At 34.9% G+C, this 23,075-nt stretch overlaps 1 protein-coding gene across 1 annotated transcript; it reads left to right on the top strand.

Annotated features, from left to right (window-relative positions):
- Nucleotides 1–7,688: 7,688 nt before the first annotated feature.
- DFC (DHFS-FPGS homolog C) lies at nucleotides 7,689–12,476 on the top strand. The gene is made up of 16 exons (XM_078972718.1): nucleotides 7,689–8,234; nucleotides 8,474–8,677; nucleotides 8,772–8,983; nucleotides 9,067–9,132; nucleotides 9,419–9,528; nucleotides 9,638–9,698; nucleotides 9,788–9,871; nucleotides 10,023–10,079; nucleotides 10,203–10,263; nucleotides 10,394–10,440; nucleotides 10,543–10,620; nucleotides 10,717–11,202; nucleotides 11,295–11,373; nucleotides 11,462–11,617; nucleotides 11,906–12,105; nucleotides 12,203–12,476. The coding sequence occupies exons 2-16, from the start codon at nucleotides 8,509–8,511 to the stop codon at nucleotides 12,260–12,262; spliced, it is 1,926 nt and encodes a 641-aa protein (XP_078828844.1). The 5' UTR covers nucleotides 7,689–8,234; nucleotides 8,474–8,508; the 3' UTR covers nucleotides 12,263–12,476.
- Nucleotides 12,477–23,075: the final 10,599 nt, after the last annotated feature.

Below are 23,075 nucleotides of genomic sequence, written 5' to 3' on the forward strand. Positions count from 1 at the left end.
ATCGGACTGAAGTCCGGAAACTGATTGAACATATCATAGCATAATCAAAACTACTAACATAACACATATATTGCATACGGCATCAGACCGAAGTCCGGAACACATAACATAAAGACATGCTTGAATCACAAAGACATCAAGCACACTGAACTACTGCATCGGATCGAAGTCCGAAACTACTGCTGACTAAACGGGTCGACATTGTGGTTGTAGACCCGTTCCTACTGGAAGGAAAACCCACCTCACACTGCTGAAGTCCTGAAGACATAACCCCATATTGCTGAAGTCCAACCTTAGTTGTTGGATGACAGATTCCCGAACTGTCAACACCAAAATAACACCCAATTAATAATTGGGTTCCAACTCATAACCACAAGTCCATACTTGGGTAAAAGACTACTTTACCTCTATCTTACCTTGACTTCAGCCCAAGGCCCAAACCAAAGACCCAAAAGTCTAATAATGGACCAAGGCCCAACTATGGCCCAATTTTCCAAATTGGGCCAAAACCTCTACATGGACTTCCTTTAAGGCCCAATTATTCAGTCCAGTCCAACATGTCTCATTCTAAGGGACCAATATCATATAACCATCTAGGCCCAAACTATGGCCCAATTTTCCAAATTGCGCCCAATCCTTCATATGGGCCTCACCCTAAAGCTCAACTAATTACTATAGTCCATTTGATTATTCTTGGATGGCCCAACATAGGGTTTTCTCACTTAGCCCACTAAGGACTTAATCCATTAAGTCCTTTACTCTACTAGATAATTGACATAGAGAAATTGGGCTTAATACACAATCCAATCTCAATGGCCCAAAAATGGGTCCAATAAGTCCAAGGCCTAAATACTTGCAATTAGGGTTTTTCACTCAAACATGGCCCAAATAAGTCTTTAAGCCCATTTAGGTATTGCTAGGTCCATTAAGGCTTGCTTGTGGGGCACCACCCACTACCGCCTCGGGTAGTGGTGGCCAATGGCGGCTCACGGTGGTGGTTATTATTATTATTTTCACTATTCAATGCTAATTATAGTTACAAGACTTTTATCCAAAATAACAAACACACGCACTAACACACACACTAACTAACACAATGTGGTGGCCGACGGTGGCGCTTGGCGGCAGTGGCTGTTCTTGGGAATTCCGGCTAGACAAAACACACACGCACATCACACACTAATAATGGAAATACAACCCTACACACGTTTCTCATTAATTTGTACTAAGGACCCAACCACCCACCTGGTGGCTCATGGCGGCCTGACAGCAACAACAACATGACGTCCAACAACATCAACAGCGGCACGGCGGTTCTCCGGTGCACACATCTCCGACAGCAGTGTTGTTGTGGCGCTTAGATGACAAGGAGCGGTGGATGGACTGGGATACTAAGGATCGCAAACAAGTCATGAATAACCATGCGAATCAACATGGTGCACCTAATGTCTCTATCACCTAATCAATGTGCCGGTAAACCACACACGCTCCATTGATCTATGACAAACATCGGGCCACCCTTCGCCACCAATGTCAATCCCAAATTAATGTGCCGATTAACCACACACACTCCACTAACGATTAACAAGGGTGTAAAGTGTAATTCCATGGAATAACATCATTTTCACATTTTACCCTAAAGTAACTAAGATTGGGAATTTGTAAAACATTATAGTTACTTTGTAAATTCATTATACTTGTAATGAGGAATTAAGTGTCCTATCCTATTTGTTCGGCTCACGACCCTCCACCACTCAAGCAAGCGGTGGGTGTGAGTGTACACCCATTAAGCGTCATTTTATAGGCATCAACCTTATACCCACCTTATAGACTGGCTTCATGAATGATGCCTACTAGCGATAAGACTAGCTTATTCTTATACATATATATTAATTAATCTTGTAATAATATAATAGTATAGGGTTGAATTTTAAACTTGTAAAATTCTAAGGGTTTGAAATTTAAATCATTCAAAATTAAACTTTTAATCATAAAATTTAAATTTCAAAACTTGAGGACAAGTTTTGAAATTTTCAAAACACAAGGGATCAAATAAAAAATAATATATAAATTAAAAAATTAATTTTATGATTATCTATATTTGACCTAATCCAATTTTAGACACAAGATAATTACCAAATAATTTAAATAATCCATATTTATCATATAAAGAAACTATTATTCAAATATTTGAAATTATCTTTTGTTTTGGAAAGGATAATCATTTGCATACAATAAAACTCGGATTTTATTATCAAAAAACGATTTTTGTATTAATCCTATAACAAAACAACAAGAAAATCCCAAACATGCTCTGTCTGACTCCCGAACTTGTCGAGTCAGTACTGGACTCGCTGAGTTGGGCCAACTCGCCGAGTCCAGATAATGACTTGCCAAGTTGATTCAGGTAGAGGCAAGAAAAACGATTTTGAGCAGAAAAACGACAATCGCATCACATGCAACAGAAACCAATCAAGGCTCTGATACTATTGATGGGTTCTATGCATAAGAACAATCCTATGTGCTCATACAAACCCTAATGCTTGGATCTAGGTTTATCTATTGAACATGTAATGATTCCAAGACTTGCGAACCCTAATCTAGCATAATAATTCGAAATTAACACTATAAGAACAGATCTAAGTGATTACCTCTTTCAATTGGCTTGAAATCTTTGAATCTTCTTGTTCTTGAGCTTAAAGTCACAAGTGTAACTCCTTTAATGACTTACAAACACCACAGGCAAGAAGGCAACTTTGAGAGAGGAGGGAGGATGCTTAATTTCGGCCTAGGGTTTCTCTTGGGAAGCAAGTGGCCGAAAATTGAAGGCTAGGGGTCTTATTTATACTGTAGGCTGCTAGGGTTTCAGTTTAAACCCTAATGGACAACTTAGTCACCAAGCAGCCCAATGAACCTTTTGTAATAAGGCCTTGGACGAAAATATGATGATCCTTCATCATAATTTCGTTCCCCCTTAGTCTATTAGGTTTCCCAGCCCAAAACTCAACTATCACACATTTGACAGTTTATACCCCTTTATTTAATTAATCTCTTTTAGTCACCAAATTAATTCCTAATTAATTTATGACTAATACTAACTAAATAAATATGATTTCTCCTTTAATATATTATTCTTATAATATATTAATAAATCATATTATCCTTTCTCTCTCATCAAATTACCCTGTCAAGTTGCTTCGGTGAAGGCAACCCAAAAGGACCATGCACAACCGGGTCAATTACATACCAAATATAGTTACGGGCTTAGACACTAATCCAACAAAATACACCATAACAAACATCGTAATACTCATCATAACTCGAGGAATCACACATACTACAAGTTCCCTGAATTTTTCTTAGCCCTCCTTGATTCGAGTACGAGTCCTCTGCTTTTAGTATTACGTGCCCATACTACCTTCCACATTTATCCGTACTTTCCTCAAGAATTGCCTTGACTTCACCAAGTCCCTTCTACTACTACTGCTCTTAGCACTAATTTCATCCCAGGCTTGCCCTAGGGTAATTCTCCCACCCACTCTTCGCCATCATCCGCATAAGAAGTCCCTGATATCTCTCCTTAACTAGCTCGCGAATACCATTACAGGCGTGTTTGGAAAAAGTACCTAGTAGCTGGAAGCGGGTAGTGGTTAGCTGGTAGCGTGTAGCTGATAGCTGGTAGCGGGAAGCTGTAGCTTTTATTTGTTATATGAATGTTTGGTAAAAGTAGCTGGAAGCTTTTGAAATATATAAAATTACATTAAAGGACAACTGATTAAAAATAAATAAATATATAAATATATTTTTAAGGGTAATTATGGAAATTGATTTCAAAAGCTCTGGAGCGTTTTGTTAAACGCTACATGAAGTAGCTTTTAGAATCGGAGCGTTTTGTTAAAACTAAAAGCTAAACGCTCGTACTGCCAAACGGAGCTTTTTGTTTAAATTAGAGCGTTTTTATCAAAAGCTAAAAGCTAGAAGCTCCCAAACGCTTCCAAAAGCTCCGTGCCAAACACTCCCTACATATCACTAAGACTAAATAATTCTTCGAATGAGAGGTCCTACCCTATAACGGTTGGACTCAGAAAAGAGTTGCGGAATAGAGTTAGACCTAATGTTCTAAAATTATTTAGTCCTTTTAATATGTAACTTAACGTATTCGTTTACTAGTTAGTTAAAGATTACTAGAACTCCTAAAAGCACAAGGCAAGCAACATTCGAGCATTGAGTAAACCAACATTTGCAATCAGATGCATCATCTCAAGTAAATTGTCATTCGCAATCGGATGCGGCGAATAAAGATGGAGGGAAATCCATAACAAAATCATGGACGATCCTTTAATAAAAATCGGTTGCATAAACTGCAATATATACTATTATACATGGTAGCTTTGTTGTTGGTTTGTGAAGTAAGCCAAGGTAGATGTATCCACGTTGATCTGTGAACACAAAACCAAAAAGAAAGACTTAAAGAGGTTTTAAAGTAAACATGATGCAACAACCAACATGAAATCAACAAATTTGCAAAGGTTACAATATGGGTTTAATAATTTTGATGCTCTTGCTGACAATAATCCACTAAGTAAACATAAACTTTAGACCAACTTGGTCAAATATTTTTTTTCGCAAATCAATATCAAATTGTTACTTATAAAGTCAAATGTGTGTATGCAAATCAATACAAATTCACGACTTAAGCTTTCAACAATAAACATAACGATGTCATAAAAAACAATAATTTGGGTATTTTTCTCCAACTACGTTTCACTGTACATCTCATGTGAACTGATATACATCAAACTGAACCAAATAATCAGACATAAGTCAATTTGGAAATTGATCATACTAAACCTCAAACCCCAAAAATTGGTAAAAGGCAAATTAAGAAAAACCCAACAAGATTAAATTGAATAAATTGACCTGAAATTTCACTGTGTTCAACCAATAATAACATATAATAAACATATTAAGAATACCCACAAACCAAATAACCTAAATACGTAGTGAGTAGAGTAGTTCAATTAGTGGAAAATAACACAAAATTAACGAATTCAAGACACTGAGTACGTATGTGTATTGTATTACAATGCTAGAGTTCGATGGAGAAATTGAATTTAGGATACAAAATAAGCATATTTCAGTTTTGATTGTCTTCAATCTTCAAAACGTGTCTGGTCGTATTTGACTCTCTGGAAAGAAGGGTTCTAGAGAAATTTTGTCTAATTGATTTTTTTTGGCCTTGGACAGTCTTGGGGCCAAACAATAAGGAAGAAGGAAGTAGGAAGTAGGGAGAATGACATCGGCGAACAATCTGGGAGGGGTAAATGGAAAAGTCTGGAAAAATATTACATGCGAATTTGAGGAGGAAAAATCAGAGGAAAACCATTCATTTATTTTATAGGAAAAACGACAACGTTTTAAAGGTTCTGTACCTAAATTTGGCTACATAACAGCTATATATTCCCAAAGCCCATATATATATATATATATATATATATATATATATATATATATATATATATATATATATATATATATATATATATAAAAAGCACAATGTTCTTGTGAACAATGCGTACAGTAATTTTTTTTACCGTTTGCTTGGTCAATTTTTTTTACCGGCTTTCCCTTCTCTCTTTCTCTAGAATCGATTTGGTTTCGCCCCTTCATCGTCTCATATTTTCAGTGATGGAGCTTTCCTGCCGCCTTCAGTTTGCTTTCAGATTCGAAGAAAGTTATTGTTCCTTCCGGTCAATAATGGGTGCAATCAAATTTTGAGGCTATATTCACCGATATCCCCTTTTTTGTTTGTTTAATTTTAGTTTCCAATTGATTTCTGATTCCTTGGTGCATCTTCCATTGTCGATTATATAAGATAACACATATCCAGATGCGTTTGATCAGCTCCGGCGAGCATCGGTGTTTCTGTGGCGGTGGTGTCACCCAGTTTCACCGCTATATGGAGAGGGTGCTTTGTCTGTGAAAGGCTTTGATTTTCTGATTTTTTGAAATCGATTATTTTAATCTTCAACTTTGGTTTGCTGATTTTGCCTCCTACTTCTGTATCAGGTTGAACTTGACTACAAGATGAGTTTTGTTTTCAGTAAAGGTTATCCTTCATATACTACTTTATTAAGCTTTGTGTTTTGATTTGGCTTATTCAGATTCTGTTTGGAGGTATTTCTCAATTCCCCCGATTATTTGTTCTTATTTCTTTCTAATACATATACTATGCATGCTAACTGTTTGTGGAAATGCCGAAGTCAAACTAATATGAGATTTTGCATTTTTTATGACTAAAGATTTGTTTGTGCCATGAATAAATTTGCTTGAATGGGGTTTTGTGAGAGAATCTCTGTTTTCCTAACGCAATTGATCAATGGGAATGTTTTCTTTTGTTGTTTAATTTCCTTTTGCTCGATTGGATTTTTTATCGTTCTTATTTGTATATTGGGGTAACTGTACACGAAGCTTCAATCTCGTAACAAAGGACACATGGCTTCTGGGCTTTAATCCTAAAAAGGCACACACGGTATTTACATTCCTTAATTGTTATTTTTAATTTGACATTATTATACATATATCAATGTGAATTTTCAAGATGTTGTACTAGATGCATGAATATTGACATTTATTCAATACTTTTGTACTTTAAGGATATATAAGATTTTCAGCTTCTTTATGATGTTATAGGAAATGGTGTGGAAGCTGGTGGTGATAGGCTTTGTAATTGAAAGTTAGCATCCACATGTGTGGAGCTTGAAGAGCAATTTGCTCCCACCAACCATTGGTTTATCCATGTTTAAGGAATGCATACACATTAATTTTATTTCAAACTTTCTAATTTTATAGATTTTTTTAATAAAATTTGTATATTCATAGACCATGCATAAAATGTTACAGCATGTTGGGGATCTGGTGCACCCTAGGGTGGCTTTATTTTGTATTCCTAAACTACAAAGTTGACGTACTCTCCCTACATATCTTTCTTGATTGACAAAGCATAAAAATGGTTGTTCATTTGTGAACTTGACCCAAAAGATGGGTTCTTCTTTTCTGAAAAATGATTGTTAGCTTATTATTTTGTTTCATTCAGATTTTAATTTATTTTCTAAATTTATGATAGATAAAAAAAATCATTTTTATTGGTATGAGTGATGTACCTTAACCACTTCATTGGTAGTGAGGGTTGGAAGCAAAGTAGGAGTGAGGTAAAGAGTTGAATGAGAATGTTGAAGTTAGGAATGAAACATGTTATTCTGACAATAGAGTCACCATTTTTTTTTTTAATTTTTTTAAATTTTTTTAATTTTTGTTGTTTTTAAACAAACATTCTAACATTCTTTTTTGTAAATCATATATACTAAGATCATGTTCTTATTCCAAAATAGATACTTAAATGGCATTTTACTTTCTTTGAATCTTTCATATATATATTTTTTTGTATTAAAATCACATTGTATACTTTTGCTATGTAATTCACATCCAACTCATGCAAAACATGAGCACCTACACTTGTTTATATTATATATCAAATACATATTTTTGTAAAAGTTTTATATAATCAGTTCGGTTAGTTTCTTTTGGTTTTACCAAATTCTAAAACCGAACCCAAACCGAAATTTTTCGGTTTTTGAAAAAAATCAAATCCAAACCGTCGGTTTATGTTTCAGTTTTAGTTTTAGTTTTATCGGCTTTTTGATTTTCGGATTTTTGTTTTACTCCCCTGTAAAAAAATATCAACTTAATTGGATAAATATTAACCGAGTTACAAAGGCTCAAAGGCTAGTCGGGGCTCTTCAAAATCTCAGTGCTAGTACCGGTGCATCCTATTTGGTTCAGTATACAATACCTACATCTCAGCGATTTTGCTTCTCCGTATTTTCGGTTTGATTACGAACCCCTAAATGAACCTGTGTGGTTTGTCTACAGGTTGATAGTGCAAGGACCACTTCTGCAACTTGTTGATAAGATTCTTCCGCGAGTGGGATACACATTCTGACATACATCAGCACCACACCGATGGAACGCTTTTGCCGCCCCAAAATCTTGCCAAGCATAGATTCCGTTCACTCGGTCGGGGCTCGGGGCACTTTTCTCACCAAGGACAGAGGAACCCATTAATGGCGTCTCATCCTATCCCTCTTCGGCGCCTCTAGCCTCACATCAACCGTGTAAAAGATCGAACACAAGTTCCTTTCCCTGAGCCCTAGGTTCTCCTCTGTTTTTGCCAAGTGAGTTCTTCAACTTATAATTATGAATTTGGGCCCCTTAACTGTAAATATACTTTCTTTGGTCGATGCGCAATACCTAATTGTAAGCTAAGAATCCTCGGCGTGGCTTTTACTATTGGATATGATTTGCGAAGTATAGAAGAGTTGTGAATTGTCAAGTTCTACTTTTTAATTTACGAATTTTGTTTAGAATCCAGTTTTGTTACTTCGATTGATTCCAACATCGTTTAACATTATAGTTATCCGCTATTGAGGCTGTGGGCACAGTCGTCTAATGCATGTACACTCGAACACTTACATGAGGCGAGGAATACTTGGTGGGAGGGAACTCCTGCACGTTGATAGAAGAACATGGGAAATTCAACATTCTACTCATTTTCTAAATGCCTACAATCTCACTGCACTTAAAGCATTTCATTCACTTGAGAAGAGACATCAGAAAGGTATACATGACCCTTACAAATATTTTGTCTGATACTCGGCATAAACACTTAAACACAAACTTAAAACCTAGCAAAATCCAAATGTTTGTTTCAGGATTACAATATGCAAACATGTCTTCTCAAACTGTGCTAACAAGAAACAGTAGTAGTGTAGCCAGTGAAAGCATGCAAGAGTTGCATTCACCATTTACATACGAAGCTGCCATGGAAGCGCTTTCATCTCTGATCACTGGAAAAAGACGTGATGGAAATGCAAATACAGATGCTAAATACAAGAAGCTTGAGAGGATGTCAATGTATGTCCAGGTAACTTGATAATATGGAAATGTGTCATGAGAAATGCACATCATAGATATCTACCTAAATATTATTATGATTTTGTATTTCAGATATTAGGCATAGAGAAACAAATTGCTGACCTTAACATTATCCATGTTGCTGGAACCAAAGGAAAGGTACATCTACATCCATTTGTTTATATCTTTCTGAATTGTTATCAAGTCATATCTTCAATACTCAGAGATTTCCATTTATTTTCTCTTGGTGCTTGTTTCTTGTTTTCTTCCATCAAGTGCTGAATGTATAAATGATGATAAATCTGAGTAAATGACCATTTTACCCTTTCTCTCTTGAAGTGATGGTGAATAACAAGTGACTATAACTTTTATAATGACAAATTTTAATATTTCTTTGGACACTCTTTTTTCGTTTCTTCTGATAAAGTTCATAATAATACATCAGGGTTCAACATGCACATTTTGTGAAGCAATCTTAAGGGAGAGTGGTTTTAAAACTGGCTTGTTTACTTCTCCACATTTAATTGATGTGAAAGAAAGGTTCCGTCTTAATGGGTATGTGTCTAGTTGTGTTACATTGTTTCATTCTTTTTACATCATATAGAATTATCCTGTATATCTGTTTTTAACATTTTTGTTCCAAATCTAAATGCTGAATGTGTAGGTTGGAAATATCGGAAGGGCAATTTTTACTATATTTTTGGGGTTGCTGGCATCAGTTGAAGGTATTACATCATTACTAAAAATAGTCTTATGAACTTTAATAGCTGGTTCTGATATGTATATATTTTTTCCTGGATATGTAATTTGGCAGGATAAAGTCACAGAAGACCTGCCAATGCCTCCACTCTTTCAGTTCCTTACTCTATTGGGATTAAAGATATTTGTATCCGAAAAGGTATAAAATTTTAAATCTCTAGTTTCATTTAGGTTTTTAAGTGTGCATAGCATACAATATGTTTTAATGATCCATTCCCAACCAAACATGACAATGGAATGTAATGACTCATTCCATTACCTTGCTTATTCCATTACTCTGTTCATTGCAGGTCGATGTTGCTATTATTGAAGTTGGTCTTGGAGGGAAAAACGATTCAACGAATGTGGTAATACACCTTTCTTTTACTTTTTTCTTCATCTCATTGTTTATCATTTTTTTTTTGGTAGAAAACGTTTTTAAAAAAGCCCTTTCTTTTTTTTTTTTACCTGAAATCTGGTCACCATTGCAGATTCAAGATCCTACTGTGTGTGGCATTACTTCTCTTGGTTTTGATCACATGGAAATTCTCGGTGAGTTCTCTTCACACAATGTAACTAACTTTTTTACCAAATAATCAAAACGTTCATAAGTAAATTGTCAAAATACACATCTTTTCAACTCTTGACAAGTCTGATATAGTGGTTAGTGCTTTAACTGTAGGAGATACTCTTGAAAAGATTGCTTCACATAAAGCTGGGATATTTAAGGTACAAAGAAGTAGGTACATTTAAACTACTCTACATGCGTGTCTCTGATAGTTTTCCATTGTTAAAGTCTTTTTTTTTTTTTTTTAAATGTGTTTTGTAAAGCCTCAAGTTCCTGCATTCACTGTACCTCAACTTCCTGAAGCAATGGATGTTCTTAACCAGAGGGCACATGAAGTGGAGGTACCCTTAGACCCTCTTTTTTTTGTTTTTCTCTGTATGGATAAAGTTGGAAACAATAAGAAACTAAATAGCTTCCTTTCCAATAATGAATGTTAGGCTCCATTGCAAATAGTTGCACCACTTACATACGAAAGGTTGAAAGGGGTGAAGCTAAGTCTATCTGGTGATCACCAGCTTGCAAATGCTGGGCTTGCTGTTTCTCTTTGTAAAAGTTGGCTTAATACTAGAGGAAACTGGGAAAAATTGTTCCCAAATGTGAGTTATAACAGTTTACCTGAGGCGTTTTTGAGGGGTCTTTCAAGTGCATATCTTCCAGGAAGGGCTCAAATAGTTCATGACTCGTGTTTGGGGATAAATGATCAAATGGGATCTGATAAAAGTTGTTGTGGGGAGTTGATTTTTTACTTGGATGGAGCTCATAGTCCTGAGAGCATGGATGCTTGTGCTAAATGGTTTTCTAATGTTGTCAAGGAAAAGATTCATAGACCAGTGTCATCTTCCTTTTCTAAAGGTGAAAACATGGAAGATATTTCTATTCAACATTCAAAGGAACAGGAAGAATCTAAAACAATATCCAAAAGGGTAAATTAAATCACATTACAAATCATGATTGCATATTTTGTTATATTAGTTAAAACACAGCTGCTTATGTAATGCACATGTTTGTTTATCAGATTCTGTTGTTTAATTGCATGGATATGAGAGATCCAGAAGTGATTCTTCCAAGACTTGTGGATATATGTGCTTCATCAGGTATTTCATATTATATATATCTTTTTTTTTTTTACTATTGCTGAATATCAGTTTTAAAAAAAAAAAAAATTTTCATTAACATGAGCAGGTTCTGATTTCTCAAAAGCAATTTTTGTCCCAAGTATCTCAACATACAGCAAGGTTACTTCTGGTGCTTCAGACATCCCTTTGAGCATCCCCTCAAAGGATCTGACATGGCAGTTCAACCTCCAAAGAGTTTGGGAAAGAATTATTCATGGAAAAGGTTTTTTACTTTTTTTTTTTTTTTATTAAGCAAACAAAATCCCAAATTCTAGAGACTAGCGGACCCCACTAATCTTTAAGGCCCTGTTTGTTGCACATGACCGTTGACATGACATAACAGATTGGCTGAGACTAATATCAATGAAACAAAAATTGCCCAAAACTCTCTCTCTCTCTCTCTCTCTCTCGTGTGTGTGTGTAAATGACGAGAGTGCCCTTTCTCATCTTTATCATCGGTCGGGAATAGGCTACAAAGATTTTAACATACTTGATGCATTGCAATTTGCAGAGATTGGGGTGAACAAAAGTGTGAAACTGAAGATGGAAGCTGTTGAAAATTCACCACCTCCTGAATTCCTGTATGATGATATATCTCACTGCAATCCTGCAAATGGAAACTTTAGTTGCAGTGCAGTTTTTCCATCACTACCCTTGGCAGTTTCATGGTTAAGAAAATCTGCTAGAGAAAACCCTTCACTTAGGCTTCAGGTAATATTCCAAACAAATGAAATTTTACCAAATAACCCCTAATTAACAAAAGGCTGTTTGTGGAGTGACTAAAGATGGAAAAATTAATTATTAACAGGTTCTTGTAACTGGATCGTTACATCTTGTTGGTGATGTCTTGAAGCTACTGAGGAGGTAGTTATTATGTCTTCTTTGAAAATTCTTATACAAAAAATGCTATCATCATTTAAATGTTCAATTGTAAACACAACGATTTTACTATTTTTGACTTATACAAGTTGAAGGAAATTCATGGCAACACTTCTAGACTTTAGTTGATGATGAATAATTTATAATGTCTTGTATAACTATATTGTATCACATTTTTAGCATGTACTTGTTCATTTTCTCAAGTGTATTGGTTTTTAACCTTTTTTTTTTTTGGATTTTATATTTACCCCCAACTTTAATAAAACTGTAAGTTGGGATAATAGCATCTTCAATCTATGCACCAAATGTTACACTCAACTTGATGTAAACACCAAATTTGATTTTGTTCAATGGTAATGAGTGAGTTATATGAGTATTGTTTTGATTAAATTTGAAAGAAAATGTTACACTCGAACTATTATTTCACATGACTCTTTAATGTTTAATATAAAAAATCAAAAATAATTTTTACAAAGCATATCACTAAATAAATCCAAATCATTAAAACGAGTCAAACAGTGAACTTTAATCTAAGAAAAATCACAAAAAATAACAAAAATGGTTAAATGGGTGGTCGACTTGACAAAACGAAAACGGCCACCTTTTTGGTAATTTATAATGACAACTCATTTCATTATATTTTTAGCACAAATATCTTTGAATATAGAAAAACAACACAGAAAAAATCTATATTATTATTATGCAACATGTGAAGGTATTTCATAATCTATTAATGTATTTTGTAATATATAAACCGTTAATAAACGTGTATTTTAAAATATATCAGCTGATTTAAACTTTTTTTTTGAAGTTTTTTTTTTTTTTTTTTTTTTTTTTAAAATTTTTTTTGGTAGACACCATTCTAAAGAATTATTTCGCAATTACATTGATTAATGCGAACTATAAATAAATTTATATGATCATTGTAAAATGATCTCATCCATTTTTGATATTTTATGATTCTGCTTTGAATCGTTTTTATTATTCATGTTATCATATTTTAGTTCTGTAAATGGCACAATAATCTCTAAAACTAGAACAGTTTTAAGAAATAATAAAAAAATAATTATAAATTATTAAATCCATTAAATAATGAAAGTATTTTTTTAGGTATTATGTGATTGTCTTTTTAGTTTGTGTTTTTGTGATCTATGTGTAATAGGAAACAAAATGCCGTAACCAATAAAAGTCAGAAGTGATGGACGTTTTCTTTTAGCTTTGAGTAAAAACAAGTGTTGTTTTTTTCTTAGTTAGACTTAGAACATGATAGGTTAGATCCAACATGTCATGTTCTTACACCTGGCGTCCTTCACTCCGTAGTGATTCAACCATACATGTGATTGATTTAGCGGTGTATTTGATTTTGAAACGTGGTATGCACAGTCTAATAATTAAGTAATAACAACAATATCACAACACCGCACGGATTTTAATTAATACTCCAACATAATTATCAAAGCCAAATTTAGAATTCTCCATACCCTCGAATTTTCATATACTTATATAAGTGGTTAGGAAATCATTATTATCAATGTTAGAAAATACATCCTTTTCTTTATAGGTAAGTAAACAGTTGTTGTCATCATTGTGCAATTACTATCCATTCGTTACACCATCGGTGGGTTGAGTATTTGTGATCGTTAATTTAGTCACTAATCTGATGCTGCAATTGTGTTGATAATCCTTATTTTCCTTTTTTGTTTATTGCTTGTGACAACATATCTGTCTTGTAACACCAACTTTTTGAGCCTTTGATTTATTTGATTTATGCATGTTTTGATATATATATATATATATATATATATATATATATATATATATATATATATATATATATATATATATATATATATATATATATATATATATATATATATATATATATATATATATACTAGTCGTTTGCCCGCGCAAAGCGGCGGCGACAATTAGTTTCTTTCGGGCAATTAGTTTCATTCAAAACATGTTATATTTCTAGGAACACTCATATTGTTATTATCGGTTGGTTACATGAAAATAGAAAGTTGAATGCTAAAACCTGTTAGTTTTTTAGAAAAAAAAAATGAAAATGCGATGTTGTTTAAAAAAATAAAAACAGTGTGCAGGGCAATATGGTCCTAAAACTGTAAAATTTGAATTTTTTTAAATATAAAAACAGTTTGCAAGGGCAATATGGTCCTAAAATTATAAAAAATGATTTTTTTTAAAATATATGTAATGCCCGCAAATCCGGGCTAGTCAAATTAGAGACAATAGGAGTCGAAAATGACTTTTCGACAAAATATTATTTAGAATAAATAATCTTAAACAAGTTGTAGAATATGTCACAAGATTTCCGTACATATAAAGAACGCCGAAATCCGAGTTATAACGAAGAAGTTATAACCCGTCGAAGTTTCGCGACGGAACCGGCACGGCACCGGGAAGCGTAAATAGTGAATTTACGATGGAGGACTTTTTAGCCTTAGTGATCTAAATAAAATTCGTAGAATATGTTAAACTAAGAGCGTCGATAAAAAGAACGCCCAAATCTGACTTCGTATGAGGAAGTTATGATTTTTCTAAGATTCGGCCTAGTAGTGTACAGCCCGAAAATCGAATTTTAGTTCGAGCGGTTTTTGGCTTACGTGACCTAAATGAGAGTTGAATATCTCATTAATAGGAACTCAACGGTAAAAAGACAGACAAAAACGGAGTCCGTATGAAGGAGTTATGAATTCTTCGCGGTCATTTAACAGTCTAAATGCCTCCTACTGTTAAATTTGAGATCGGTCGAGAATTAGCCGACGGAGTCTAAACGAAAGTTGTAGATCTTGATTTTACCTACGCGTGGATATAAAGAACGTAGAAAACGGAGTTCGTATGCGAAAGTTATGAATTTTTGAAAATCAACTGATTTTCACCCGGTGTGCGATGCCACGTGTCAGCACCAGGCTGCGCCTGGCTGTAGCCAGCCTGGCTCACGACGTGAATATTAAAAATTCACGACGTGAACCTTCCTCCAGCCCCTATAAATAAGTGGTGAGGCCTCCATTCATTCCTCACACCTCCCATAACTTCACACTCTCTCTAAAACTTCTCTCTAGCCCCGAAACCCCCTGAAAAGCCTAGGGAACCTCCCTAGCACGAGGCGGAAGCCCCGGAGCGCCCGACGGCTCCGAGAAAAGAGACTTTCGGCTCGGGAAACGCTGCTCCAGCGAAGCCCGGTTTTGCGAAAAACCCGCTGTAAGTGAGCTATGCCCACGCTATCTTTAATATAGCTTATGTTTTAATATAGTAACATTATTAGGAACTTATAATGAGTATTTGGGCTATTATTATGAGTTATATTGAGCATTATTAATGCTTAATAATAGTCAAACTGATTAATGAGTCGCGGTTATCGTTAAACTAAACCCTAGTTGTATCGGTACTAGGTTTTATCGAAGGAACATCGTTTTGAGAGTATCGAAGCGCTGTCCGAGTGCTGAGTCACCACCTAATCAGGTGAGTGCATGGTCCCTTTCATCTTACACATAGATATGAAGTATTTTATATAAACTACGTGCTATGTGTGCATATTACCTGAATACTTGCTGTCTATGCTGGATGAACGTTTTATACATGTTTTAAAGGATTTAAACTGTATACGTATTTTATATATACGAATATGTTGGGTATGATGATGGGTAGATGAATGATGAGAGATAGAAGATGACGTGAGTATACATTGGCAGCTATAGACTTAGTGCCTGTGGGACAAACACCGGTAGCTATGGACTTAGGACATGTTAGACGTTGGTAGCTATGGATTTAGTACCTGTTGGTAGCTATGGACTTAGTACCTATTAGTTAGACACTGGTAGCTATGGACTTAGTACCTGTAGGAATCGGTAGCTATGGACTTAGTACCTGTTGAACACCGGTAGCTATGGATTTAGTACCCGATGAGTAGGATATAGCAGCTATGGAATTAGTACTTTACGAACGAACATTGGCAGCTATGGATTTAGTGCCAGTCCTAGAACCCTGGAAGTAAGGGACATCGACATAAACGAATGAATAATAGATGACTCTTAGGTTAAATCCTTAAGAGTAAAGAAGATAACGGGAATGGGTAATGGGGTTAATTGTTTGATGATTAAACATAACAATTATATTATTGTGGGTTGAAAACCCTATGTACTCACCAGGTTTCCCAACCTGACCCACTCAGTTTATGTATATCACAGGTGACGAAGTGAAGTGACTTTACACTAAGAGATTTAAAGAGCTATAGGTCACTAGTGTAAATCATTGTAAGTTCTGTTTATGCTTATGTTTCGGTATTAACGATGACATCCCAAACGTTTTAAGATGAATAAAAATACGTTTCTTCGAAAATGTTTTAATAACGTATTTATCATGTTTTTCTGGGAACCAATTCCGCAACCTTTTTATAAAATGAAGTACTCTGATTTTCATAAAGCATAAACAAAATCGGTTTTTTCTGGCCATGATTTTGGGGATGTCACAATATAAATACAGTGTGCAGGGACAACATGGTAAAAAAAAATGAAAATCCGTAATGTTTTGATGTAAAAACAGTTTGTAATATTCAATATTGTCCAAAACTGTAAAAATTAAATGTTATTAATATAAAAACACCGAGCAGGGTGGCGATTTACATTTCTCTACGAATTCAAGCAATATCCAATCAGCAACAGATTTACTTAATGACTTCAAACTCAAAACCAATTGTAGGTGAGTGTGCACTGCCAGGTCGAGTTCGTTGGTTAAGAGAGCGGGGATAATCAACTTCCTTGAGTGGCTTACCGTGTTTTAGTGCAGATTGTAGTATCAGTCAAAACCAGGAATTGACGTGCGTAATAGAAGAAGGTAAACAAACCTGAGAGATTGAAAGTAAAACAGAAAATTGACGTAAATTGAAATCAAATTAGGTGTAACGATCCAATTTTCGCGTCCAAAAATTTCGTTTTTAAAACATTACTTTAGGAAAACGTTAATAAATAAAAACATTGTTTGATCAAACTACGTCACAACATAAACCATGTTCAAAAGTCAAGTCATACAACCAATCGAAACATCAGAGTATAAATCCCAGAGAAATCTAATAAATGCGGAAACCCGTGTGTGTGCATGATGTGCCGCTACCGATCCAGCTCCTTCCCCTTCGATGAAGAGGTACCTGAAACCAAAATTGTAAACTGTAAGCACAAAGCTTAGTGAGTTCCCCCATTGTACCACAAACCATAAAATCACATAACATACATAAATTGTCAGGCATATCTGGGTGCCCGACCTACCCCTTCGGTCCTCTCGACCGGATACTGCCTAGCATATCTAGGTGCTGGCCCCCCCTTCGGTTCTCTAGACCGGGTACCGGGGACTATTTCACCCCCTACTACTACCACATAACACATATATCACATAGTCTATCTAGCATGGTTGGGCATGACTGCCCCTTTGGCCCTATCGACCGGTAACCTGGGGACTATCTCCCTTACTATCACTATCACTAGCACATAGCGTCATATCATACAAACACATAAACATAACACAGGTAGTAGCAACCCTAGATGAATATCACAGAGACAATCATCTAATCATACATCTCCTACTGGTGGGCCGGCATTGTGGCCTTAGACCCACCGCTACTGGAAGGTAACTCACCTCGTAGCTGCTGATCTGTGTGTGAATAGTCTGACTGCTGCTGCTGCTGCTCCGGAAATCCTCCGGCTGTAATTCCCACCAAACACTTAGTCAAAACTGCTAACCGCTCTTTGAGTAAAATGACCATTTTACCCCTGATCATGCCCTAAGTCAAAGTCAGAGTCAACTTCCAGTTGACCCGACTCGCCGAGTTGGACCACCAACTCGCCGAGTCCATATCCCAACGACTGTCCTGAATTCTGTTTCTACTCGTCGAGTTAGGCGTCGACTCGACGAGTTCTCCTTCCAAACTGATGTTCAAGTCCTTCATCCTACTCGCCGAGTTGTATGAACAACTCGCCGAGTTCATCTTCATCCGATGAACAAGTTATACTGTGACTCGCCGAGTTGTATGAACAACTCGCCGAGTCTGATCTTGATCTAAGGAGATTGCCTTGAACTCGCCGAGTCTGGGCATCGACTCGCCGAGTTCCACTATGGGTGAGTTTTGGCTTCCAACTCACCGAGTCCATCCTGGACTCACCACACAACTCGACATAGATAAAAAGGGGACAAACTCGGAGACTCGCGACTAGACTCGCCGAGTTAGATGAGCGACTCGCCAAGTCCGCTCCATTCAAGAGCCACAAATGCGATTTTGCTCGAATCCAGTCCATGCCATTCGTAGATTAGGACTCCTAGAGCATGAATAACACGTAAAGTTGTGTAAATATCCATCTATGGGCTAATAAAGGTAGTAGATCTGAGCTCCTGGAGCTCAACCATGCTTAGATCTAGAGGCCAATCAACTCATTTCGAAATATGATGCACATACAAGCTTGGAAATGAGTCATGAGGGACTTTAATGGGGCCATAAGCATGGAGACAAGGGGAAAACAAGCCATACCTTAGATATCACTCTGAAATTGCTCACAAGTGCTTGACCTTCTCTTCTTCTTCTTAATCTCCTTCCCTACTCCCTCTAATCTTCAAGAGGACACACTAAATGGCTTCAAATCCACAAAACAAGGCTTAGAACGAGGTATATGGCTCTTAGGGAGAATGGGGCTGGCTTGGGGGTGGAAAGGGGGATTAAATAGGGTGCAAACCCCTGAAACTTAGGGTTTCATCCAACAGCAGTGACTCGCCGAGTCCACGATATGGACTCGCCGAGTCGCCAACTTAAACGTGTCCCGGGTCCCGTCCCTACTCGGCGAGTCGGATCTATGACTCGCCGAGTACAAGACTTAAAATGGAAAATACTCAATTAAGATTTACATACCAGGAACCAAGTGCTACATTAGGAATTGAGAAAGCACGAACTAACCTTAAGTCCAATAATTTTTTTTCTTCTGTTTTCCCTCCCTATCGACATCTTCGTCTTGCTCGTTGCTCCAGTAAAGATCATCAGCAAAACTACAACATAAATTTATCGATAGTGGCATCCAATAGGTTGACAGAAGAACGTTTGCATTCAAAAAACTGAAAAAAAAAAAATTAAATACATCAATTGAGACTAAGAACTTGAGAAACATAAATTCAAATATGCTTGAGATAGATAGATAGATAGATAGATAGAGAGAGAGAGAGAGGTGCAATCAACATATACTGCGTTATAGAACCTGATGGGTAGGTGTCTTCGTTTCCAACATATCAGGTCATTGTTTCTGGCAGACGGTGGTTGCTTAGGGTAGGGTTTTTAGTAGATATAAGGTTTAGAGAGAGGCGTAGGGTTAGAAATCATACAGAAGAAAGATGAACAACAAAATAAATCATACCATCAATAACCTAATGGGATGACGACATGCGTAGTGGTTTGTTGACGCTCTTGGGGAAACCTAAGCCTCTTTTGTTCTGATGATCTTCATGTTTCACACACTTACTGAATAAATTTATTAATCCAAAAGGGAAAAAATATATTAGTCGTGGTATGCTAGTTGTAGCAGAAGGTCGATCTAGGTTTCCAGGATCGAGAGAGGTGGGAGAAGAACACTGACATGATGGCGAATGTTCTGGCGGTGGGCTTTATAACATGGGAGAGAAACAAAGGGACGTAGAATTCAAAATTTGAAAATTCAATCAAACATGCAACATTTAAGGATATTTGCGGAAGCTATGAGATCTACAAGGTTCAAATTTTGAATGCACCAGATACCAAGATTTTGGGAGAATTATAAGGATTCAAACTTGGATAAAATGCTAAGTTATAAAATATTATTATTTTATTGATGATTGGTTGTACTTTAGGCTTATATACTTAAACGTCTTAAAAAATATTATTATTATATTAAAGTTATTTGTAGAAATAGTAAGATTTGTTTTATAAGATAGTAAATATATATATATATATATATATATATATATATATATATATATATATATATATATATATATATATATATATATAGGATATAGATCCGGTAAGAAATTTTTTTTGGTAGGAAGGTAAGAAGTTTTTTTTGTACATATTTTTTTGACAAACAAAATAAACGAATCACTAGATGATTCATTTGTAAGATGATTCACAAGAAAAAATTCCCAAAAAAACATCTTTATGATTCATTTTTAAGTAAATTAAGAAAAAAATTCATTTTTATGATAATTTTAGTGAATAACAACAAAATCATTGTAAAAATGAATCATCGAGATGTTTTTTTGAGAATTTTTTCTTGTGAATCATCTAATGATTCATTTTGTTTGTTCGTGAAAAAAATATGTAGAAAAAAAACTTCTTACCTTCTTACCAAAATTTTCCTTCTTATTTGATCTTGACTTTATATATATATATATATATATATATATATATATATATATATATATATATATATATATATATATATATATATATATATATATATATATATATATATATATATATATATATATATAGTCAAGATCAAATAAGAATGAAATTTTTGGTAGGAAGGTAAGAAGTTTTTTTTCTATATATTTTTTTCGCGAACAAACAAAATGAATCATTAGATGATTCACAAGAAAAAATTCTCAAAAAAACATCTCGATGATTCATTTATACAATGATTTTGTTGTTATTCACTAAAATTATCATAAAAACGATTTTTTTTTTTAATTTACTTAAAAATGAATCATAAAAATGTTTTTTGGGAATTTTTTCTTGTAAATCATCTTACAAATGAATCATCTAGTGATTCATTTATTTTGTTCGTCAAAAAAATATGTAGAAAAAGAACTTCTTACCTTCCTACCAAAAAAATTTTATTACCGGATCTATATCCTATATATATATATATATATATATATATATATATATATATATATATATATATATATATATATATATATATATAAGTAAAATTAAATCACACAATGATAACTCGATAAATGTTATAAAAACAATTGAAACAAAAGAACGATAATACAATATCTCATTCTCAATAGCTATCATTGTCAAACCATTAAATACTAAATAATTTTTGTGACTTTGTAAACTGTAAATAAGACTTTAACAACTTTAGTTTTGATCTCTATCAATGACTCCATTATCAATATTATTTTTATTCTAAAAAGAAGCTTGAGGTTTATTTTGGATATACGTATCAAGAGCCCCAAATTGAAACCTTTATTCTCTCTCTCTCTCTCTCTCACGCACACACACATACACACACACTCTCACTCATTCACTCTCTCTCTCTCTCTCTCTCTCTCACACACACACACTCTCTCTCTTTCTCTCTTAATGTTTTTCACTACCAATAGATGCTTTGGAAGCATAATTTCTAAAAATTATATATGATATAACATTTACAACAATATGAAAAGTCATAAATGCTGTTCAAAACAACTATGCATATGCCACAAACAAGAATATAATTACAAAGGCTAAGGGAAAATAATAATTGGAGAAATCAATCGAAACAAGAATATAATTACAAAGACTAAGGAGAAATAGTAATTAGAGAAATCACTCAAAATAAATCTTACATTTCATAATGCACTAATGTGAAGTTAAAATTTAGTCATTCATAATACATGTGTTACCATCAAGGTTTTGAAAACCGGATCGGAGACCGAACTGGTCTTCTTACTGGTTCGATGGTTCAAGTGGTCCAACCGGTCTCAAAAACCGGAAAAACTGGATGATATCATAATTATATTTAATTATATAAAAAATACAAAATTTGAAAAAAATAAATATTTTTTAAAATTTCCGGTTTTGACCGGTTCAACCGGACCGGTTTTTACCGATTCGATCGGTTTTCACCGGTTCACACAAATACTGGTTTTTTGGTCATTAAGAACCGGATACGCGACCGGTTCCCAGTTGAACCGGTTGAACCAGCCGGTTCGGTCCGATTTTCAAAACATGGGTTACCATGTTACATTCGTTAATCCACGACAACAATCAGAATATACAAATGAGTGGCCGCCAAATTTAGAAATTATAAATAGTGAGAACTTACTTGTTTAATTGCAATTGACAATAAAAATCGGAGCCGGAGTGCAATAAAAAACAAAAGATAGAGTCTAGTCAGAAAACCAAGAAACATAATCGTTGTTTGAGCTCTTGTTGCAGTAAATTTACATTAGCCCAAATGCAATTTTTAATGTTAAGCCCAATTTTCCAAAACGTGAGTTGTTGCAATTTTTAATTATAGCATGAACTATTAGAATTAGGAAAAACATGAGCTTTTGTCTTTTTGATTACTAGATTGCTGATTGTTAGACAATAAACTGAATCATATATAAATATATAATATTGGCCCTTTCCACGACATGGACTTGTGCAGCCACCCACCTCACACACCTTGAAGACACTCATGATTAGGGATTGTTGGGAACTTGGTGATCATCAATGTGCGTTGTTTCATCCCAAATCAGTGGATAAACATGATGGTTATTTCCAAATATGCGTGAGTTTATTTGCCATGTGTTGCATTCATTGTATTTCATTCCAATGCCTTGAATGAATCTTAGACGTCATGTTTCATCTTTATTGATCCTAGAGTCGAATCAGTGGATTATGGAGTTGAGTTTTTGGTAAAACCACGTCTGATGTGAATGTACATGCTTTGTACATTCGACATGACTTTACACATGACTATTAATTATTGGTACGTTTACAAAGCTTTCATAGGTTAAGTCACAACGATGATATTGGATCCAAGGTAGTTCACAAGGAAGCTTTAAAGTCA

The sequence above is a fragment of the Lactuca saligna genome, chromosome 9, assembly GCF_052625555.1.
Source record: "Lactuca saligna cultivar CGN05327 chromosome 9, ASM5262555v1, whole genome shotgun sequence".
Classification (NCBI taxonomy): domain Eukaryota; kingdom Viridiplantae; phylum Streptophyta; class Magnoliopsida; order Asterales; family Asteraceae; genus Lactuca; species Lactuca saligna.

Coding starts and splice junctions, on each gene's coding strand:
- DFC (XM_078972718.1), top strand. CDS start 8,509: ATGCATGTACACTCGAACACTTACATGAGGCGAGGAATACTTGGTGGG. Junction 9,699..9,787: donor GTTGCTGGCATCAGTTGAAG/GTATTACATCAT, acceptor GTAATTTGGCAG/GATAAAGTCACAGAAGACCT. Junction 10,080..10,202: donor AAAACGATTCAACGAATGTG/GTAATACACCTT, acceptor TCACCATTGCAG/ATTCAAGATCCTACTGTGTG.